Source organism: Fundulus heteroclitus, chromosome 19 (genome assembly GCF_011125445.2).
Source record: "Fundulus heteroclitus isolate FHET01 chromosome 19, MU-UCD_Fhet_4.1, whole genome shotgun sequence".
Taxonomy (NCBI): Eukaryota; Metazoa; Chordata; class Actinopteri; order Cyprinodontiformes; family Fundulidae; genus Fundulus; species Fundulus heteroclitus.
In genome coordinates, this window is record NC_046379.1 from 21,414,776 (window position 1) to 21,432,430 (window position 17,655).

The 17,655-nt window shown below is 41.3% G+C and overlaps 1 protein-coding gene across 2 annotated transcripts; it reads right to left on the minus strand.

The window, feature by feature from the left end:
- Positions 1-1,120: 1,120 nt before the first annotated feature.
- gyg1a (glycogenin 1a) lies at positions 1,121-17,274 on the minus strand. 2 transcript variants are annotated; one of them, XM_012875735.3, is made up of 7 exons: positions 17,118-17,274; positions 11,184-11,319; positions 10,930-11,104; positions 10,643-10,805; positions 8,213-8,339; positions 5,661-5,898; positions 1,121-2,887 (listed from the first exon to the last, which is right to left on the minus strand). In XM_012875735.3, exons 1-7 carry the CDS (start codon positions 17,257-17,259, stop codon positions 2,720-2,722), a joined length of 1,149 nt encoding a protein of 382 aa, XP_012731189.2. In that variant the 5' UTR covers positions 17,260-17,274; the 3' UTR covers positions 1,121-2,719. The 2 variants fall into 2 exon arrangements, with proteins under 2 accessions (XP_012731189.2, XP_012731188.2); XM_012875734.3 differs by having other exon boundaries at positions 11,184-11,322.
- Positions 17,275-17,655: the final 381 nt, after the last annotated feature.

Below are 17,655 nucleotides of genomic sequence, written 5' to 3' on the forward strand. Positions count from 1 at the left end.
AAATTCACATCAGCTCAGAATCAGTAATCATAGGAAGAAGATGTCAAGTAGGACGAGGTGCATCATTAGGTGTGTCCTCGTTATACCATGGATCAAAAGGAGTAGGTATGTAGAAGAAAAAAATAAAATACATAAAGAAATAAGGCAGGATTGCTGTTGTGGTCACAGTTATTAGTTATTTTGCAGCATTGTATAATCTGATGGGTTTTCACTGGTTTAAAACGCACTGCACTGGGTTTATGTCAATTTCAGGATTCATTTTAAAATTCTTTAAAATCACTGAGCTCTCACAGGCCCACGTGGCCCCTCGTTCTCTCAGATCCACACCTGCTGCTCTGGTCTGTGCCTTGAACCAGGCAGAAGCTCAGAGACAGCACCTTCTCTGTAGTGGGTTTCCAATTTTTTTTTTCCCCCCCACTATGGAGTATCTTCTACTCAGTGTTTCTTCAGAGCTAATTATAGATTGGACTAGTTACTTTCCATTTCTAATAATTGTGTGTACTTGTCTGTGTGAATGCCACCATCACAGCCAAATTTCCCCCATGCCAAATCTTAGTTTCGGAATAGCCAGCTGCTGCTGCACCTTAGGCAGGCTTTCTCGCTGGTTTTAAGTCTGTTAAACACTGTAACACCTAATAAGGCATTGGTTTAGTTAAGGTTTTGACTCCCAAGTTATTGCTTCCAACAGCGAAGGAAGCCGAGAAGCGTTAAAAAAAAATTACCGAATCATTTTAAATTGATGTATAATTTTTCCACAAATGTATTAACTTTTTTAATTGAAGCCCACAGCTTCACATTTATTTAGCATATATTGTGGATATTTTACAATAAATCTACTCATTTGAATTACTACAGGTTAAGCCCTTTCCGACTTTGCATCCAAGAATACAAAAGATGGATTCTGCTGCTCCCAAAAACGTACATATTAGTAAGACAAAATGCTTCAAATAGGTGTAGGATTTCTCCATTTGTAGAAAATTTTAAGATTGTTTGTTAATTTACTATAGATAGAACATGAACCATTAGCTCCATAAGTATAGTTGGACAGCAAATCCTTATCTTAAATTCAACCATGACAGCTCTCCGAGGGTCACTTTAATAAAACAAAAGAGTCCATGGCAGCAGTTTTTCTTCCCAAGGGTTTATTCATTTTTAAAGGTGACCAGTCAACAGCTGGGAAACGTGCATCAAATGTTATTACAACAGTAATCATCCACTTCCACACACACCTAAAAGCTGCTTTCAGACTTACTATCAACTCTGCACACCTCCTTTGGGAGTGTGCGCAATGGACGGAGGAGTGACTTATCAAGTGCCGTCGGTTCTACTTTGACCAGCAGTCCACTGGCGGAAGTAACAAGGTCGTTGGCAGCAGGGAGGGATGGGTGGGGCTCACGGAAACGCGTCACTAGCAGCAATTACAGTCAGAGAGGGTGTTGTAAACGGTGAGCGGGCAATAAAAGGCAGCGGGTTACACTACAGAGGGGAAGTGATGAAAAGCAGGCCGTGGCACAAACACCGATGACATTCCCACGGGAGACGTACATGCGGAGAGCACAGATATACGTGTGAAAACTCTACGTCGCCTTCGGATGTGGGCAGAAGCACTTTTCAACTCTGCGCCATGCAAATACAAGTCAACACTACAGCAGATGTTACAGAGCTGAAGGTACAGGGAGCTGGTGAGTGTCAGCGGCACAGACGGAGGGGCGCTGCTCTGTGCACTCCTGAGGGGGAAAAACACTGTTGTGCAAAGTCATGGCTAAGGGAAGAGGGGGGGGGGGGAGACCCAGTTGCATATGTGCTTTGTAGTCTAAACGCAGACTTATTGCAAGTATAGTTAGGAGGTTCGGAGGAGGGGGAAAAAATGAAAAAATGTCAGAGTTGAATACATTGTTATTGAGCAAATTGCTCGACTTTGCACAGGAATATTTCTAACGCAACAAGGAATAGTGCAACAGTTCAGAAAATGGCTACACATGGAAAGCCTTAAAGAGCTGCAACCCCAAAATAATGCATTAAAAAAAAAAATGTTGTTTAACTTACACAGACATCACAGCTAACACCAAAGAAACGCCTTGGCAACAAACAGTGTTGAAAAAGACTCTACACACTCCCGGTGAACCATATGTCCCTTTCCAAGATGTTGGTTCGTGGAGGTGCCGGTACCCGCTCTTTGGTACTTTTGAGTTGAACTGGAAAGGCCGAAAACTGAAGGCATTTAGAACCCCAGCACTACCTAACAATTGGCAAAAGTAAAGAAGAAGAAAATAATAAGGTGGATTGTATAATAGGTGAGCTCTATGGGTATATTTAGCCTCTTTTTTTAATTCATGTTACACGTCTAAATTATTCTAACATTCACAGTGCTTAGATTTCATATAAGATTAGCCAGTTCTAGTCTTTATTCTACACTTGATGCTGGAAACTACTTTACTGTGAGCAAATCTGAATCCTAAATATTTAGCAAGATGTTCCCCAAATCATGTCAATCTATTTAAGAGTGGGGAAAAACAAAACAAAAGCTAACGCTTGATGTTGGAGTGCATGGGATATTTGCCCAACAAACCCTACATAATGACCGAATATTGAAAGTGAAAGTTGCATTCAGTCATTTATCCAGAAATCAGCTCCCTGACTTGGATGAATGGTGCCAAATCGCCCTCCCCACTCTCAATCCCAGAGCTTGAAATGTCCGACACACTCCCTCAGACACCCGCTACTTAAGGAACGAGTTGAGTTTTTGTTCGATGTTTGAGAAGGAGTCGTCGCCCAGGTAGTCGATGTGGCCCGCTTCCCAGCGCTGTTTCCTTTCCTCTGACGAAACCGTCCGGGCGGCAGGGGGAGAAGGCTTCGGCTGCTCCCTCACGTCCTCCTGGGGTTTCTCCTGCAATATAGACAAAGTGAGAGTGAGTGATTTTTACTTTAAAAGGAGTGGTTTCTCCGTCGCTTTGCTTTCCTTCAGCACGAGAACCCCCGCCCCCCCCCCACGTTCTGGTCTGTGCATGAAGACATTTGATCCTAAATGGCAAATTCCAGAAAACAAAAAGCACCCAAAAAGAAACAAAAGACAGTTGATGAATTATGTCACTTCTCCTGATTCCTAAACTAAAAACACATTGAACACGACACAAAAACCTCATTCACATTAAATTTCCTTTAAAAAATACGATTAAATGAAAAGTTTGTGTCAAGTAGAAAGCCCTTTTAGGAAAAACAGTAAAACAATGAATCTAAAGGCTTTTCTATGGCATTTCTGCTGTTGTACCAACAAGCGTTTATTCAATTTAAATTTTGGCTTGACTTTGATGTGACCATTTATCTCAAGCCTCTGATGCACGGTTCATCTAATTACAGGTTTTCTTCACCAGGCCTGCCCGTTCCAAACCTTTAGTAACGCTGAAGTCCTTGCCCTCCTGTATACTGGCAGACGCTGACCTGCAGAAAGTTCTCTGAACGAGGACGCTCATCTTTACAGTAAACACCTCAGCGCTCATAGTGGTTGTTTCTTCAAAGAAACCAGGAAACTGATTTACGAAAGATCAAGCTTGAATAATTTAAAAGTTGACTTTATTTTGAGAAACATCCTGGTACGTGGGGAACACCTGAAAGTCACACAGAGATGACTGGGCAAGAGAGACCTCCAGCACCCTCTGCACTGCAGAGAAAATTACTTTTAAAAACAGACGACACGCCATATGCAGGCCGTGTAAAGCCAAGCAGAAGTATTTGGAAACACGACAAACACCAGCAACCACAACACATAGTTCGAGTTGGAGATGGAAGAAAAACAGCTGATTAAACCCTGACACCGTCAAACCGACGCCGTCAAGCGGCGTCGGGGCTCCTTCTCAACTCAGAAAAGGCAAAAAAAAAACAACAACTAAAAAGTCAATTACAACTTTCAACGAAAAGGATTTGATTGTTTTCAGTCAACAACTTGGGATACAAAAATGCCCACACTCTGGACCTAAATGAGAAGTGAAGTCACTAAAAGCAGGTTGTATACCTTTATCCTAGAAAAGCAGTCAATAGATCACCATGTTTCAAAAATCCTTTTATAATTAAATTGTAGTCCTCTGATAATCAAACTGGCATGCCAACTAGTTTTCACCCAATTTAGTCACCTACTTTATCCTATTAGGTAGCTATAGGACAAAATAAGTCACTAAATGGTTTTTAAAATGCATTTTCCGGGGATGTATTAATAAATGGGGCGGCGGCCAGAATCAGCTATTAGCTGACTGACTATCGACTGACCCGGACTTCTGACTGGAAGGGTGAAAACTCTAAAATCCAATATTTCTATGATAAACAAATGTACCACACCTACACACATCAACAGCACCACTCCTGCGTGTGGAAGGTGGATTACAGAAAGAGGATTCAAAGGTTTTCATTTTTAAAATCACTCACTCGTTTAATTTCTGTGCTTGCCAAAAAGTTTCATTTTAGAGGGCAAATGTAAAAGAAAAATATTCTTTAAAGCAAACATGTTGGATGTTTGTATTAAGCTCTACTTTAAGAAAAGAAAAAAAAAACAGCAAGGAAATGGTTTTCACTATTAACAGTAAGCCAACGAATTCTGCCTCATCAAGGGATATGCTGCATTTGGAAATGATGGCAGCCTTTGGAAAATATGATCTGAGGCAAGGATCTACATTCTCCAAGAAACTAAACGCACTGCAACTCAGAGTAATGTAAAAAGCACTAATTGCCATAATAAGACACCAAAAACCACTTAAAATTTTAACCCTTGGGGTTTCTTTAATGTATAAGCAAGTACACTGAGAAGGGGGGGGGGGTTTGAATGGTTTAAACATTCAAAATATCAGAGCTACAGTTTAAACGTAGCTCTGAAAGATGATTCAGAGTGGGCTAAACTGATGTTTTAGCAGGTGAAAGCTTTACAAAAAAAAAAAGGTCAAAAAGTCAGCAACAGAATCCGATTGGTGAATTGTTGTGGTATTCTGTTGCCCCCATGGCCAAGTCAATAGAATTGTATCCATGTATCAAAAAATAGAACTCAGTAGGGTGAATTAGAAATTAAGTCATATAATGATGAAGTATAAAACAAAAGACTTTTATGGCTTAATTTACCATAAAAAAAAAAATCCCTTCCCTGAGAATGTGCACAGTCACTTTCTTCTGCTCGCCTGTGTAAACTTGTCGGTCTGAAACAACATGGCCCCGCTCCAGGCAAACAGAAAAAGCTCTGGGTTTTGGCAGCCCCCCCCCCCCTCCTCATGTGACTGGTAACTATTTCACTACAGGGCCATTACCACACACACAGCATGGAAACTTCCTGCCCATTCTGGCGAGCACTAAACAGAGCAACACCAGCAGCAACAAACTTGACTTTAGGCAACAGAGTTGGGGAATGTGGGCCCAAACATTAATATTTCAAGTGTTTTTTTTCTTTAAAACCAACTTATACATTTTATAATATTGCAACCTTCAATTAACAAGAGAAAAAAATGGGCACCCAGTGATTTGAGGGTTTCAACATAACGAAGACATGAGGATTCTGTAACATGCTAGTACAGATGTGCTGCATGACACATTTATAGGCGTCTGTATTATTGCCTCATTCCCAGCCCCACCCGACAGGGCCCTATTTCTCATTCACACCGACACGACAAACCGCGGCGGTCACGTACCGGGACGCGCTGCTCCACGAAGCCGGTGCTGAAGGGGGCGTCCCCGTACGCCTTCTGCAGTAACGGCAGGACAGACGCGGCGTACAGCTGCCACCACTGGAGCAGGTAGTCCGGGTGCATCTGGCACGGGTCAGGGGACGCAGAGTGACCCCGGACCTCACCTCTCTGGGTGTCGTAGGAGTAGTTCCACGGCTTCACTTTGCCCAGGAAGTGCACCACCTTCGCGTCGTGGCCGTATCTGCACAGGATCACAAGGGACAGGCAACATTTAATCAGCCGATGGTGGACACTATACTGAGGCCACTCAAGTCATTTTTCTAGTTGCGATCTGAATTTTCAAACTTGCACAATATTTTTGGGAGCTTCTAAATGTCAGTGAGAGCGTCTTCCTCAAAAGGTTACAGTAGAGAAGGTTTTTCCAACCCTACCCCAAACAACGACCAAAATTTAATAAAAATGTTATCCATTATAGTTTTTCAGAAAATATACGACTAATAGTTAACACCCAATTAACCAAGTATTTGAGAATAAAAAAAATGCTGGAAAAAACAAACAGAAAACCCATGCCCATAACTAACCAAGTGGTTTTGGCGGCTAAAGCTTACTGGGAAATAAGATGCAGTTAAAGAACAAAACAAAACAACAATGGTTTATTTTCTGAGATCACAAAACTTACTTTGAGAACTGAATGGACCGATTTATGACCTATAAGTTGATTAGAGTCCAAAAATAAAAACTAAATATAAAGGGGGTCCATCTGTTAGACCCCCTTATTTAGTCAGTGTTGCCATGCTTTATACCAATTGTCATGTTTTCTCTCCTAAAAAGCCTTTAACACCACCACGTGTAAACACAATTACACTTCATGACACTAACACTAACCATTTCTAACTTAAATAATCAGAGCTAAAAAAAAGGGATAGATTGTCCTGGTTAGTTATCTACTGCAGATCATATTATTCATTCTGCAGGCATCACCTGAGGTATAGATATTAAGTTTTAACAGCAGTTTGCCATCAGTAATTATATTTATTGAAACAAGGGGGGGGGGGGGGGGCTAACTGCTATAATGTCCAGTAGAAAAGACCTAAATAATATTTGGTCAATTTACAGTATTCAGTTTAAAAACTGAAAAATGTTAGTGATAATCTTACCATCTGCCTCTTATCTCTTAAATTAATTTCTTTGACAGAGCAAAGGTCAGCCATTAAAGCCAAATTTTCATGGTACAAAAACATGGGCTTGAGTCCAAATTTATTACCCGTATCAGCTAGTTTTGACTTTTACAAAAATGTACAATTCAGAGTTTAATAAGAAAACTGCAGAAAGCACGCTCTGTCCATAGTTCCACAGCCTCATGTAACTAAAAACCAACCCACTGACACACAACTATGCATATTCACTGAACTGACCTTGGCCAAGCTTAAAACCTCCAAACTAACAGGAAAAACTGCAGAAAAGGCCAAGCTAAAAAAAAAAAAAAAAGCCCAGACACAGTTTGTTGACCAATGCAACCGGTCTGCTTCTTGGCTTCTTATGTTGTTGAGGCAATTCCATTTAACTCTGCTTCTTTTGAGGAGAAAGACAATGGTGCCTTGCAAAAGTATCCATACAACTCATTTCTCTTGTTTTTCACCATTACAACCACAAACTTTAAAAAGGCATTTTAGGTGATGGAGCAAAGGTGTCAAACTCTAGTCCTCGACAGCCAGTGACAGGAACACTCCCCCACAAACCTGAAGACACTCGAGTTCTACAGTGTCTCGCTGATGACCAAATTATGCAGTTCAGGCGTATTTGTTGTAGAGACATCTGAAAGTTGTAGGACACCTACCCTTGAGGACTGGAGTTTGACAACTTTGCAATAGACCAAAACAAAGCAACAATTTATTGTGAAGTGGAAGCAACAGAAAATTTGCTTTTTACTTTTTCTTATATAGTAAAAATCAGAAAAGTGTGCTGCACATCACAATGGAGAGGATTTGAAAGTTTTGTCTGCTCTTAGTTTTTCCACACATACTTTTCTTAAAAAGTTTGATTTGGGTCTCATGGGACTAGAGCGCCTTCCTTTACACGTTTGCTGTGTGCCTTGCATGGCTCTTGGCAAAGTGAAAGCAACTTTCATAAATGTTTGTTGTGAAGTGCACAAACAACAGTTGTCCAGGTAACAGATTTCCTCACTTAAGATGTGGATCTCTGCAGCTCCTCCAGAGTGACCGGTGGCCTCTTAGCTGCACCTGATTAATGCTCTTATCAAGCCTGTCGTTTTAGGTCAGGGATGCCCAAAGTTTGAGAATAGTACAAATGTTAACCTGCCACAAATGGACATGTTTTGTTGTCGTTTTAGAATGAGATTTTCAGTTACAAATTTGAATCTCCTTATGTATAAAATGTTAGGCATAGCGCAAAGTGTTTTTCTTTGTTGAGTCATCACCTAAAATCCATTGAGGTGTGTGGTAGCAAGATATTAAAATGATTCAAAGGGGGTCAATACCTTTGCAAGACACCATGTCCCAAAGTACATAGTAGAAGGTCTGTGAGTGAATACTCACTGTTTGAAAGCTGGGAGGTAGGAGTAGATGGCAATGCTGCTGAGGTTGTAGATAAACGGGAGGTGTTTGGAAATATCCGCCGTCGCCCAGGTGTTAAAGTAACTGTTGAGAATCCCCTGATCTCCACCTGCAGACACACCCATAACAACACAGTGGCATAATTAGATTTTTGGTGGGAGGAAAAAAAAATAAAAAATGATGGACCAGCTTTTAAGAGCTAGAGCACGGAACACGTTGTACGCGAATGCTTAACAACGCAAATATACATTCAGTACATTCCCATAGACTGGCCGTCATGTAAAAATAGAAGGCGAAAAGAAGCGCTGACAACACATCCACATAACTGGTAGACCGTTAGTGGCCACATGGTGACAACAACGTATGAAGTGGGATTGGTCTCAAGCGGCAAGCACCTGCATTTGCAATTTAACTATTAGTTTAGACAGCGGGCACTTTTCTTAAACCTGCGAAGAACACTACATGATATTTTCATATCTAGGTAATTTCTGCAGAGGTTAATTATGTTATGCACCAGTAAAGTTTCTGTAACCTTAATGAGACAAGAACTACTTCTTGTGTTTCTGCAAAACAACTGTAAATAATACAAAGATGTCTCTTTCTTAATATTAAGAGTTAAATACCCATTATCACCAGATACATTTCTTAACTGGACCACAGCATTTTATTATCCATATCTGGTTAGTTATTTGGAGCCAAAAGCAGAATATGTGCAAGGCAATCTATCAATACACCCAGCTATGCTTTGGGAACATTTTACTTTTGTGCGAGTTCTGGCCCAGCGATGGTTTCCAGTTCTGGCCATTTTGACCAAAGGAATTAGAGTGAAATTGAAAGTTCTAGTTTAATTATCTGATGGGAGTCTGTGGTCTGAAGCTGGGGGGGGAAACAAAACAATGCCTTTGGTTTAAGTAAGCACACAGTGAGCTCTGAAATGTGTAAACAGTCAAACTTTGAATGTGGTGTACAATTTGGATGTTGAAGTAAATGTATATGTGGAAGATACTAAAAAAAAACAGAATCTCTTCTAATCCACCAAACATGAGTCTATATTGAAAGCACTTTTGCTGCAGGATTAGTTAACATCTCGTATGCAGAATGTTGGTCTCGAGAAAGACAATTTTTAAACAACAGGGTACACCCCACAGTTCATGCCACAACTATGACAAAAAGCTCGAGAAGAACCAAAAGTCTGACCAACGAGGCGATTGCGGGTGTCTGTTAATGACGGGGTAGAGAAAAGTTAAATACATTTTCGCACAGTGGAAGTTTTATGCCTGTTAACAGCATTCGGCTGGAGGGACTGTTAAACTGTTGTGTTTGAGACAAATAAATTATGTGTACTCAAGTACAACTGTTGTAAGATTGTATATTCAGGGTTCCCCCCACTGCATTATAAGCTTGGCAGCCTAAGCGTTGTTTATTTCAAATGCCCCAACATTTGACAGCGACATAAAACTATCAGTAAAGTTCGTCTGGGAAATAATGTCCCAGTGTAAATAAGCTAATGTGCTAGCTGTTAGCTCCATGCACATGTCCATGCTGCGCCCTTCCTTCAAGCTGCATGACAACGCTCCTTGATGCTTCCCCGGTTCCTACACCCTCCCAATATCAGAGTTTCTGTGGGGAAACCCTGACATTGGTGTTTTAACTGCAGTTCACATGCGTAGCATGTAATTGAAGGGACTTTTTAGGTTCAAGCGTGAGAAAAACAATTTAATAAACCTCTAGATGTTAGCAACAAAAATTTGAGAATCTATTCCACCAAAGGTGGTAACTTTAAACCGAAAATTTTAAAAAGGAGACATAACATTTTTAGTTCTTCCTTTTCACAATGAAACCATTCTGTTGTCTACGTCATTTCCCCTTTTTACCGCTGTCCTGAGGCACGTCTGAGCATTTTGTTTTGGTGTGGCCTCTTTAAATCTAAAAGGAGTGATAAACAACCAATAACTTATCCTCTCATAGCTTTAGAATCTCTCAGCTTGGACTACAGAATTACTTATAGAAATAAAAATGGTGGATCCGCAAGAGTGGCAAGATGGAAGTCTGTGACCTTGTTTAGCAGCTCCAAAGCAAATACCTTGAGGTAATCGTTTAAAAAAAAAAAAAAAAAAGCATATAAAAAAACAGAAAATTAAACAGTTGAAAAACGAATATAAAGACACGTATGCAGCTCCTGGACAGATTACATTAAAATTTTCTGCATTCCTAGAGACTCCAAGTACACAACAAAATGTATTGAAGGGCTAAAAATGTGGATTTTGCATCAAGTCCCCCTTAAAATATTTAGTCGTTCAGGGTAACTTCTTTAAATTTTTTGAGTAGCGTAAATAAACAATTTTTGAATTAAAGTTTTTAATGAAAAACAATAACAGCATAACTGGATCTCTACTTTCTGCAAACACTCACCATCAAAGCTGCCTTTTTCAGCACAGAACGCGAGTAGCTTTTCATGCGTCTCATTGGACGGCCTGAAGACAAAAACCCCAGAGTTGAAACAGTCTGGCCAACCAGGATCGGGAGCTGCAGACAACTCTTCCCTCTCGAAAAGTTCATCTATGTTAGAAAGCACCTGCATATGTACGGAAAAAAAAAAGAATGCAACACATTAAAAATTAAATGGTGTTAAAAAAAAAAAGATGCAGATAAAATTACATTGAACTCAGCAAATTAACCTCGTTTTGTTTTACACTTACCAGTGTGTCGGCATCCATGAACACACATTTGCTGTACTGCACGAGGGTCCAGCAGTGCAACTTGGTGATCGTTACGCCCAAGTCCGGCCGCTTCATCAGAGCCAAATTAGCTGCGTCCCCTGAATCCATCACGTTCACCAAGATCACCTCATCAAAAATGGAGTGCAGTGCATCCCTTCGGCACACACAACGGGATTAATCTTAATAAGCATGGTGGACATGAAGAAAAAGCAGCTTGAAGAGCGGTTCGTTACCTGGCAGGCTCAGCAACATGAGGTCCTATAAGTACCACCAGTTTCCGGGTTGTGTTGTGGTTCCGTAACGACTGTCCAAGAACCATTGCTCCCTTGGCATAGCTGTCGTTTGTGGCCAACGTCACAAAAGCTTGGTCTGCTTTGGAGAAAAATAGAGCATCTATGAGAAAAACTATTTCACATTTAAAATTTAAGTGCTGACTCAAAACCCTAGGATTTAAATTTCTTCCCCTTATCTCCAAAATGAATCTTTATTTACATAAAAAAATAAAATAAAAATTGTTGCCATACCAACCAGTGAAATACAGTTGCCGTGATACAAGAAAAGAAAAATAAACTCCCTGGCCAATGTCTTAGGTACCCCGTGGATGTTCTTCACGGCATATATTCAACAAGGTTTTAGCAACACTTCTGAAACATTTGGATCTATATTGATAAGAGAGCATCTGGTTGCTCATTGTGACACAAACTCAGACTGATTGTGACGTTCAAGAAATCATTTGAGACGGTTTGAGCTATTGGACATGGTGCATTATCCTGTTGGAAGTAGCCATGAGAAGTTGGGTACACCGTTGTCACAACGAGATGGTCAGTAACAATCCTCGGGTAAGCCATGGAGTTTAAATTATGCTCAGCTGGTACTGAGGGGCTGGGAGTATAGCAAGAAAACTTTCCCTACATCATACCAACACCATTAGCCTGACACATTGATACAAGGCTAGATGGATGTATGCTTTCATGTTTTTTTTTTTAAACCAAATTAGGAATCTACTATCTAAATGTCGCAGCTGAAACAACGACTCGGACCAAATGTTTTTCCAATCTGGTATAGACCGACTTAGGGAACCTGTGGGCACTTGGTGTGGTCTTCAAACACTGTAGTTCATCTTCAAAGTTTGACGCGCAGTCCGTTCAGAGATGGTGTCGTGTGTACGTTGGTTGCAACAACATGTTATTTGAGCCAATGTAGTTCACTGACCTGGAAACAGTCTGCCCATCCTCCTCTGTCTTCAACAAGCCCATTTCACCCACACAACTGCCATTAACTGGATAATTTCTCCTTGTTTTTTTTGTTTTGTTTTTTTAAACTTGACAGGTTTGCTGTGCACGAAAACCAGAACGGCTTTTCTGAATAACTGGCCGTCCCGTCTGTCCAGCATCAAAGACCATGCCACGTTCAGAATCGCCACAACCCAACATTGCTGATTCACAGCAGAACGCATGTACCCAAGCGTGCGGTGAGTGTCTAACAATGCACAACAGCACCGGCATTTTAAAAGGCCAAGAACTGCAATTACACCGCATTTTGCTTTTGGTCACCGAACAAGTAATGAAACAACCATTAAAGCTGCAGTAGGCAACTGTGGCAATGATGTATTCTTCACATATTTGTTAAGACTGTCAACCATGTCCTGACAGTAAAACATCAGACATAATATGTGAGGGGGGGAACAAGCTCCTACCAATGGTCCTACTGCCATTTGCAGAAATATACCGCTCCCGGTCAGAGACAACCAATCAAAGCCAGGAGTGTCTTAGCAGTGTCAAACACTCGTGTGCGTGCGGCTCGCGCTCAGAGCTAAACGTCGTTCAAGCTCAAGTTTGCAGAGACAACGTTACAGTAAACCTGCAATTTTGTTGAGTGGCACCTGCCCAGAAAACAAAGACAGGTAAATGGAAGAAAACTAAAGATCAAAAGCTAGCCAAAAATAATTAATTAGACCGAGCCGGAAATATAACGAGGGTGAACGTCAGTGCAGCACAGCAAGCTCTGCTGTGGGGGAGGAGCGATGGAAGCAGGGCTGTATGAGGAGGGACCTGTAAGGTGTGTTTGGTCAAAAATTTCAGGCCAAGTCCATGGTATTCACAGAACTCCCTACTGCAGCTTTAAACAAACATGCATTCAGTACAAACAAAACCACACTCCTAACAAAGTTTTCTTCAACTTATCAAAATATCTATAAGGGGGGCGGCGGGGTAAGACAATTACTGTACTTTGCATCATAGATATACAGGTGAACAACCACATCCCAAACTGTCTGGTAAGAAACTAAAAGATACATTTTTGGTATTTTATGTTCACTCCAAATAATTGAATCCACTTCTTCACCCCACTGCAGACCTGTTTTTTTTTTGTTTTTTTGTTTTTTTTTATTAGTATTAATCAGTTCAAATTTCACCAGGCAGGGGACATTCTATGGTCCTGCAAGTGTCAAAGTGGCCCTGAAGCCAGCAGGCGGTGTTCGTCAAGCTGAACGCGCCGGCCGATGGGGGCTTTTGAGAAACCCGATCTGCGTGGCTGTGTCGCACAGTTGCTAAGCTTCAATCCAGGGAACTATAAATCGACTATTAAAAGGCCAGAGTGTAAGAGTCAGACCCTCCTCATACAAAAAAAACAAAAAAAAAACAACAAGTCGAGACCATGTGCTGTGCTCCCACAGTGTTATCTGTGCCCCCACAGTGTTATCTGTGCCCACAGGAAGCCTTCTGACCCACTCTTCTCAGGGAAAAGACTTGCAGTTCAAAACTTAATACATCCTGGAGACACACTTGATTTAAAACCATAGTCCTATTTTTGTTCAGTAGTGGATAATTTTCTCAAACTACATTTTTCTACACAAACCAGAACCCTCAATGGAATAGTTTCAATGCTGTGAAACACTTTAGCAAACAAGCAGTAAACATTATTCTCCATAGGCTGTTAATAGGCCCTGAGAGAGAGAGAGAAAGAGAGGGAGAGAGATAGGGGAAAGAATCAAGCCACAGAGTGCTGCACGTCCACACTATGAAGCAATTATGTGAAGTTTGCTGACGAATACTGACAGACAGGAAGTTAAGAGTGCCTCCTTTAGGAGTAAAAGCATGTAAATACTAGATTAAGGTGTTAAAGTAAAATCAAAGCGCACTTGAAATTCTCAGCCAAGGGTGCACGAGAAGACCGTTTCATAGAAAGTGAGATGAATCGGCTTCCTAATTAGGGGAATTAAATTATCAATTTGGTGTTGGAATTACATTCCTACAATGGCTATGGTGAAGAAGCTTGTTATTTCTCACAACAACAAAAAAAAAAAAAAAAGAAAGGAAAAAAAAAAGAAGCCTTTTACCAACCAAGTCAGGTAATAAGTGAACCATTTCATCTCTAATTTGTGGTTAGACATGAAAGTAAGGAAGAATATTATGCCAATTATGCCATCCATGATGAGAATAATTGAAAACACTCAATATTACACAGTGCAGTCAAATCAGCGCAGACTCGTCGAAACATGGGGAGGTGAAATCATATTTTTTTTTTTTTTTTTTTAGTTCTCAAAGTTGTAAATCCGGTTAGGTGCAAAAGTGGGGTTGGTGAAAGCCTTGGAACCCCCTTTGCTTGCCCGGTGCAGAGTAAAACCAACAATAAAACTTCAGTCTGCCATCCTTTGAATCATCTACAAGCCGTGGCCTCAAGCAGTGCAGGCACCAGCTCGCAGGAACGTTTTTTTTTTTACATTTACAGTATTTGATCAGCGGCAAATATGGAGCAACGGGAAGCAGCTGATTTTAAGGCTGCATTAAGTAATCCGACTGTCGATTACGGCATGAAACGCTCACCCTTTTGGTTACGGCCTGTAACTTCCTCCAGCTCACTTTGCGGCAGACCGCCGTTTCACTTTCAACAAGGTGGATTGCAAAGGTTTGAAAAAGCTTTGAGATGAGACCTTTCCCAAGTTTATTTCAGCTGTAGGCACGGGCTGGTATGGTGTTTTCATGGTATGATGACCATAAGTAAACCGCATTTACCTGTACTTTCACAAAAATCTAAAAGAGTATATAATGTGATTACTTTATGTATAAACATATAAACAGCAAAGTAACAATCCGCCCAACTCCTGCAAAGAAAATGCTGCAGTTATGCTTTTTTATTTTGCATAGACCTTTAAAAAAAAAGAGAAAAAAAGATTCAACCAACCAGGGGTGTCCAACTCCGGTTCTCACTGCTTGGTGTCCTGCAGTGTTTGGATGGGTCCCAAATTCAACATACCTGAGTGGACTAACAGCAGAACTTGATCACACGAGGAGCTAATTCAGTCCAGCTAAGTCCCCATTTATGTAAAATCTGGTGTTCTGAAGCAGGGACGTCTAAATGTTGCAGGACGGCGGTCCTCGGGGACTGGAGTTTGACCCCTGTGCTATAAGACACCTGCAACACTTCGGCGTTGTCATCTGTTTATTATGCAGAGCTACAATCCCCATTTGGCACTTCACTTCTTATAGAGTAACGGTTTATTTTTAATGCCATATCGCCAACGATGGTTATGTCAAAAACATTAACCATTTAAAAAAAACAGGCAGCCTGCAGTCTGCTGCGTAACACACATGCTAATCATAGCTTGCAAACGGTTGCTTTAAAACAGCATTACCATGATAAGAGGGGGAGTGCTACACAATGACTGACCAGGCCTTCGTGTAGTAGTATTTTTCTCTCCAAACAGCCCAAATATGTGTGTTTGTTCATCGTTTGCTTGTTTCAAGTGATTTAAAGGGGTTGTCCTTAGCAGCAATTGTGGAAGGGGCAACGCTGCATTAGGGAGAAAACTCTGGGCACAACACCGCCTTCTCTGGAATGTCATTAATTTAGGAACAATACAACCTGGACCAGATTTCAGAAAGGGTTTACAGACTCAGTAGTCTGGGGCCCTCAAAAGATTTGGGGCCACAGAGCTTTACATACTGAATGGGTGTTTTCACAGGCACCCTGTTCTATGGGTCTCCGTAGAAAAACTTAAGACATCAAGTGAGGGCTTTTGTGAAGATTAGAAATGTTAAGAATCCACCACCTCTAACCTAAAGCTTGCAACGTACTCCGCGAGAACCGAGACATTTGTGTTCTTGGGGGGTGGCGAGAGCAATACAAAAAAAAAAAAAAAAAAAAAAAAAGGTTATTTTGGTCCTCCGATCCAAGCAGACATTAACAGCAAACTTTATGAACAGTTTAGGTAATGGAATGAGCTTCAATCTCCCTTTTTTTAAAGTAGCTAGACTTCTTCATTGTACCAGGTTTATAGAAATAAAAGTACACTCAAAAAAAAAAAAAAAAAAAAAAAAAAAGATATTTGCCCACTTTATGTTAACATTGCATTTCCAGTTAACACAAAGCATGTGTTTGCAGGGTTAGATTTACTTTTTTCTAGTAAACATTACGTACTTTTTTGCTTTTAACCCAGCAATAACCTTTTGTAGGCGTTATTTGGAAATTAAATTAAATTGGTCAACTGCCTTGGGTCACTTTTTTGAGTGTAAAGCCTCAATGACGCAGTGCTATTGGAACTTCAAACTAAGCTACATTTTGTTTCAGAAATCCTTCTTTTTAATGTGGGCAAGGCGCAGAGACGTGAAACCGAATAGTAAATTAGTCTAACTGTCGCGGAAGAATAGAGACGAGTGGGTGGACACCAAAACAGGCTCTGAACCAGGGGCCGCATGCTCCTAAACCCGGTCTCTATGCCGCACATCGCGCGTCTGAACAGCAAATTAGATCAACAACCATTTTTAGTCGTGTTTTCACAGCGAGTGGGGGGGGGGAAAGCACGACTTCATTAAGCCGCATCTAAACTTTCCAAACCGGATGCGCTGCCTCTGAGCGCGTCCAGCTTGACTTTGGTCCAAATCGTTGCAGCGCAGCTCATCAAATTCAAACACCAAAAAACTGCAGGAGGACCTAAAAATGTCTCCATCCTCAGGCAACGCCAGACGCTCCATCGACGCGCGCACTAGAGGAGCCGTGAGAGAGGAGCAGCAGGTGTTTTCCATGACGTTTCCTAAATTCGCGATATTTCATGGGGGGTGGGGGGGGTAGAACCAGCTCGCGCAGCTCCGGTCCGGCCCGGAGAGAGGCCGTGATCCGGAGATGCTGGTCCGTTACAAGAGAGCGTCCCGAGGCGCGCGTCGTCTTACCCGCCATGGTGCGCTGAGGAGAGGCCACCCGGGCGTCGGTGGTCGGGATGGAGAGAACGGACGGCTTGCACTGCGAAGGGCAAAGGAGCAGCAGCTGGGAGCAGTCAAACACAGGAATTAAGCCCCACATTTTCCGGCCCATGTGACCACTGAAAGCTGACACGCCCCCTGCGCTTCTGTCTTTCAGCGTAAGATCTCGCCCGTCGCGTATTCGTTTTACTACGCAGGCAGAAAAGACAGCCTACTACCCGCGATTTATAACAGGTTACAGAATAGGTCTGTTGAAAACTATATATACTAATCTGGGTAATTCGGTTCGTTACTCACATATAGATTTCTCTTGATTTAGATGGCTGACTTCAGCACAAAAAGCCATTTGTAACCCAGAAATGTTGTGCAATGACTAGGGCTGGACAATAATTCAATAACGATATATATCGATCGATAGACGTATATCGATGATAGAAAACAAAGGCAATAAAAAGTTCAATAAAACGACCTTCATTTTTCCTTCATGTGCATTTTATTCATGTAAATT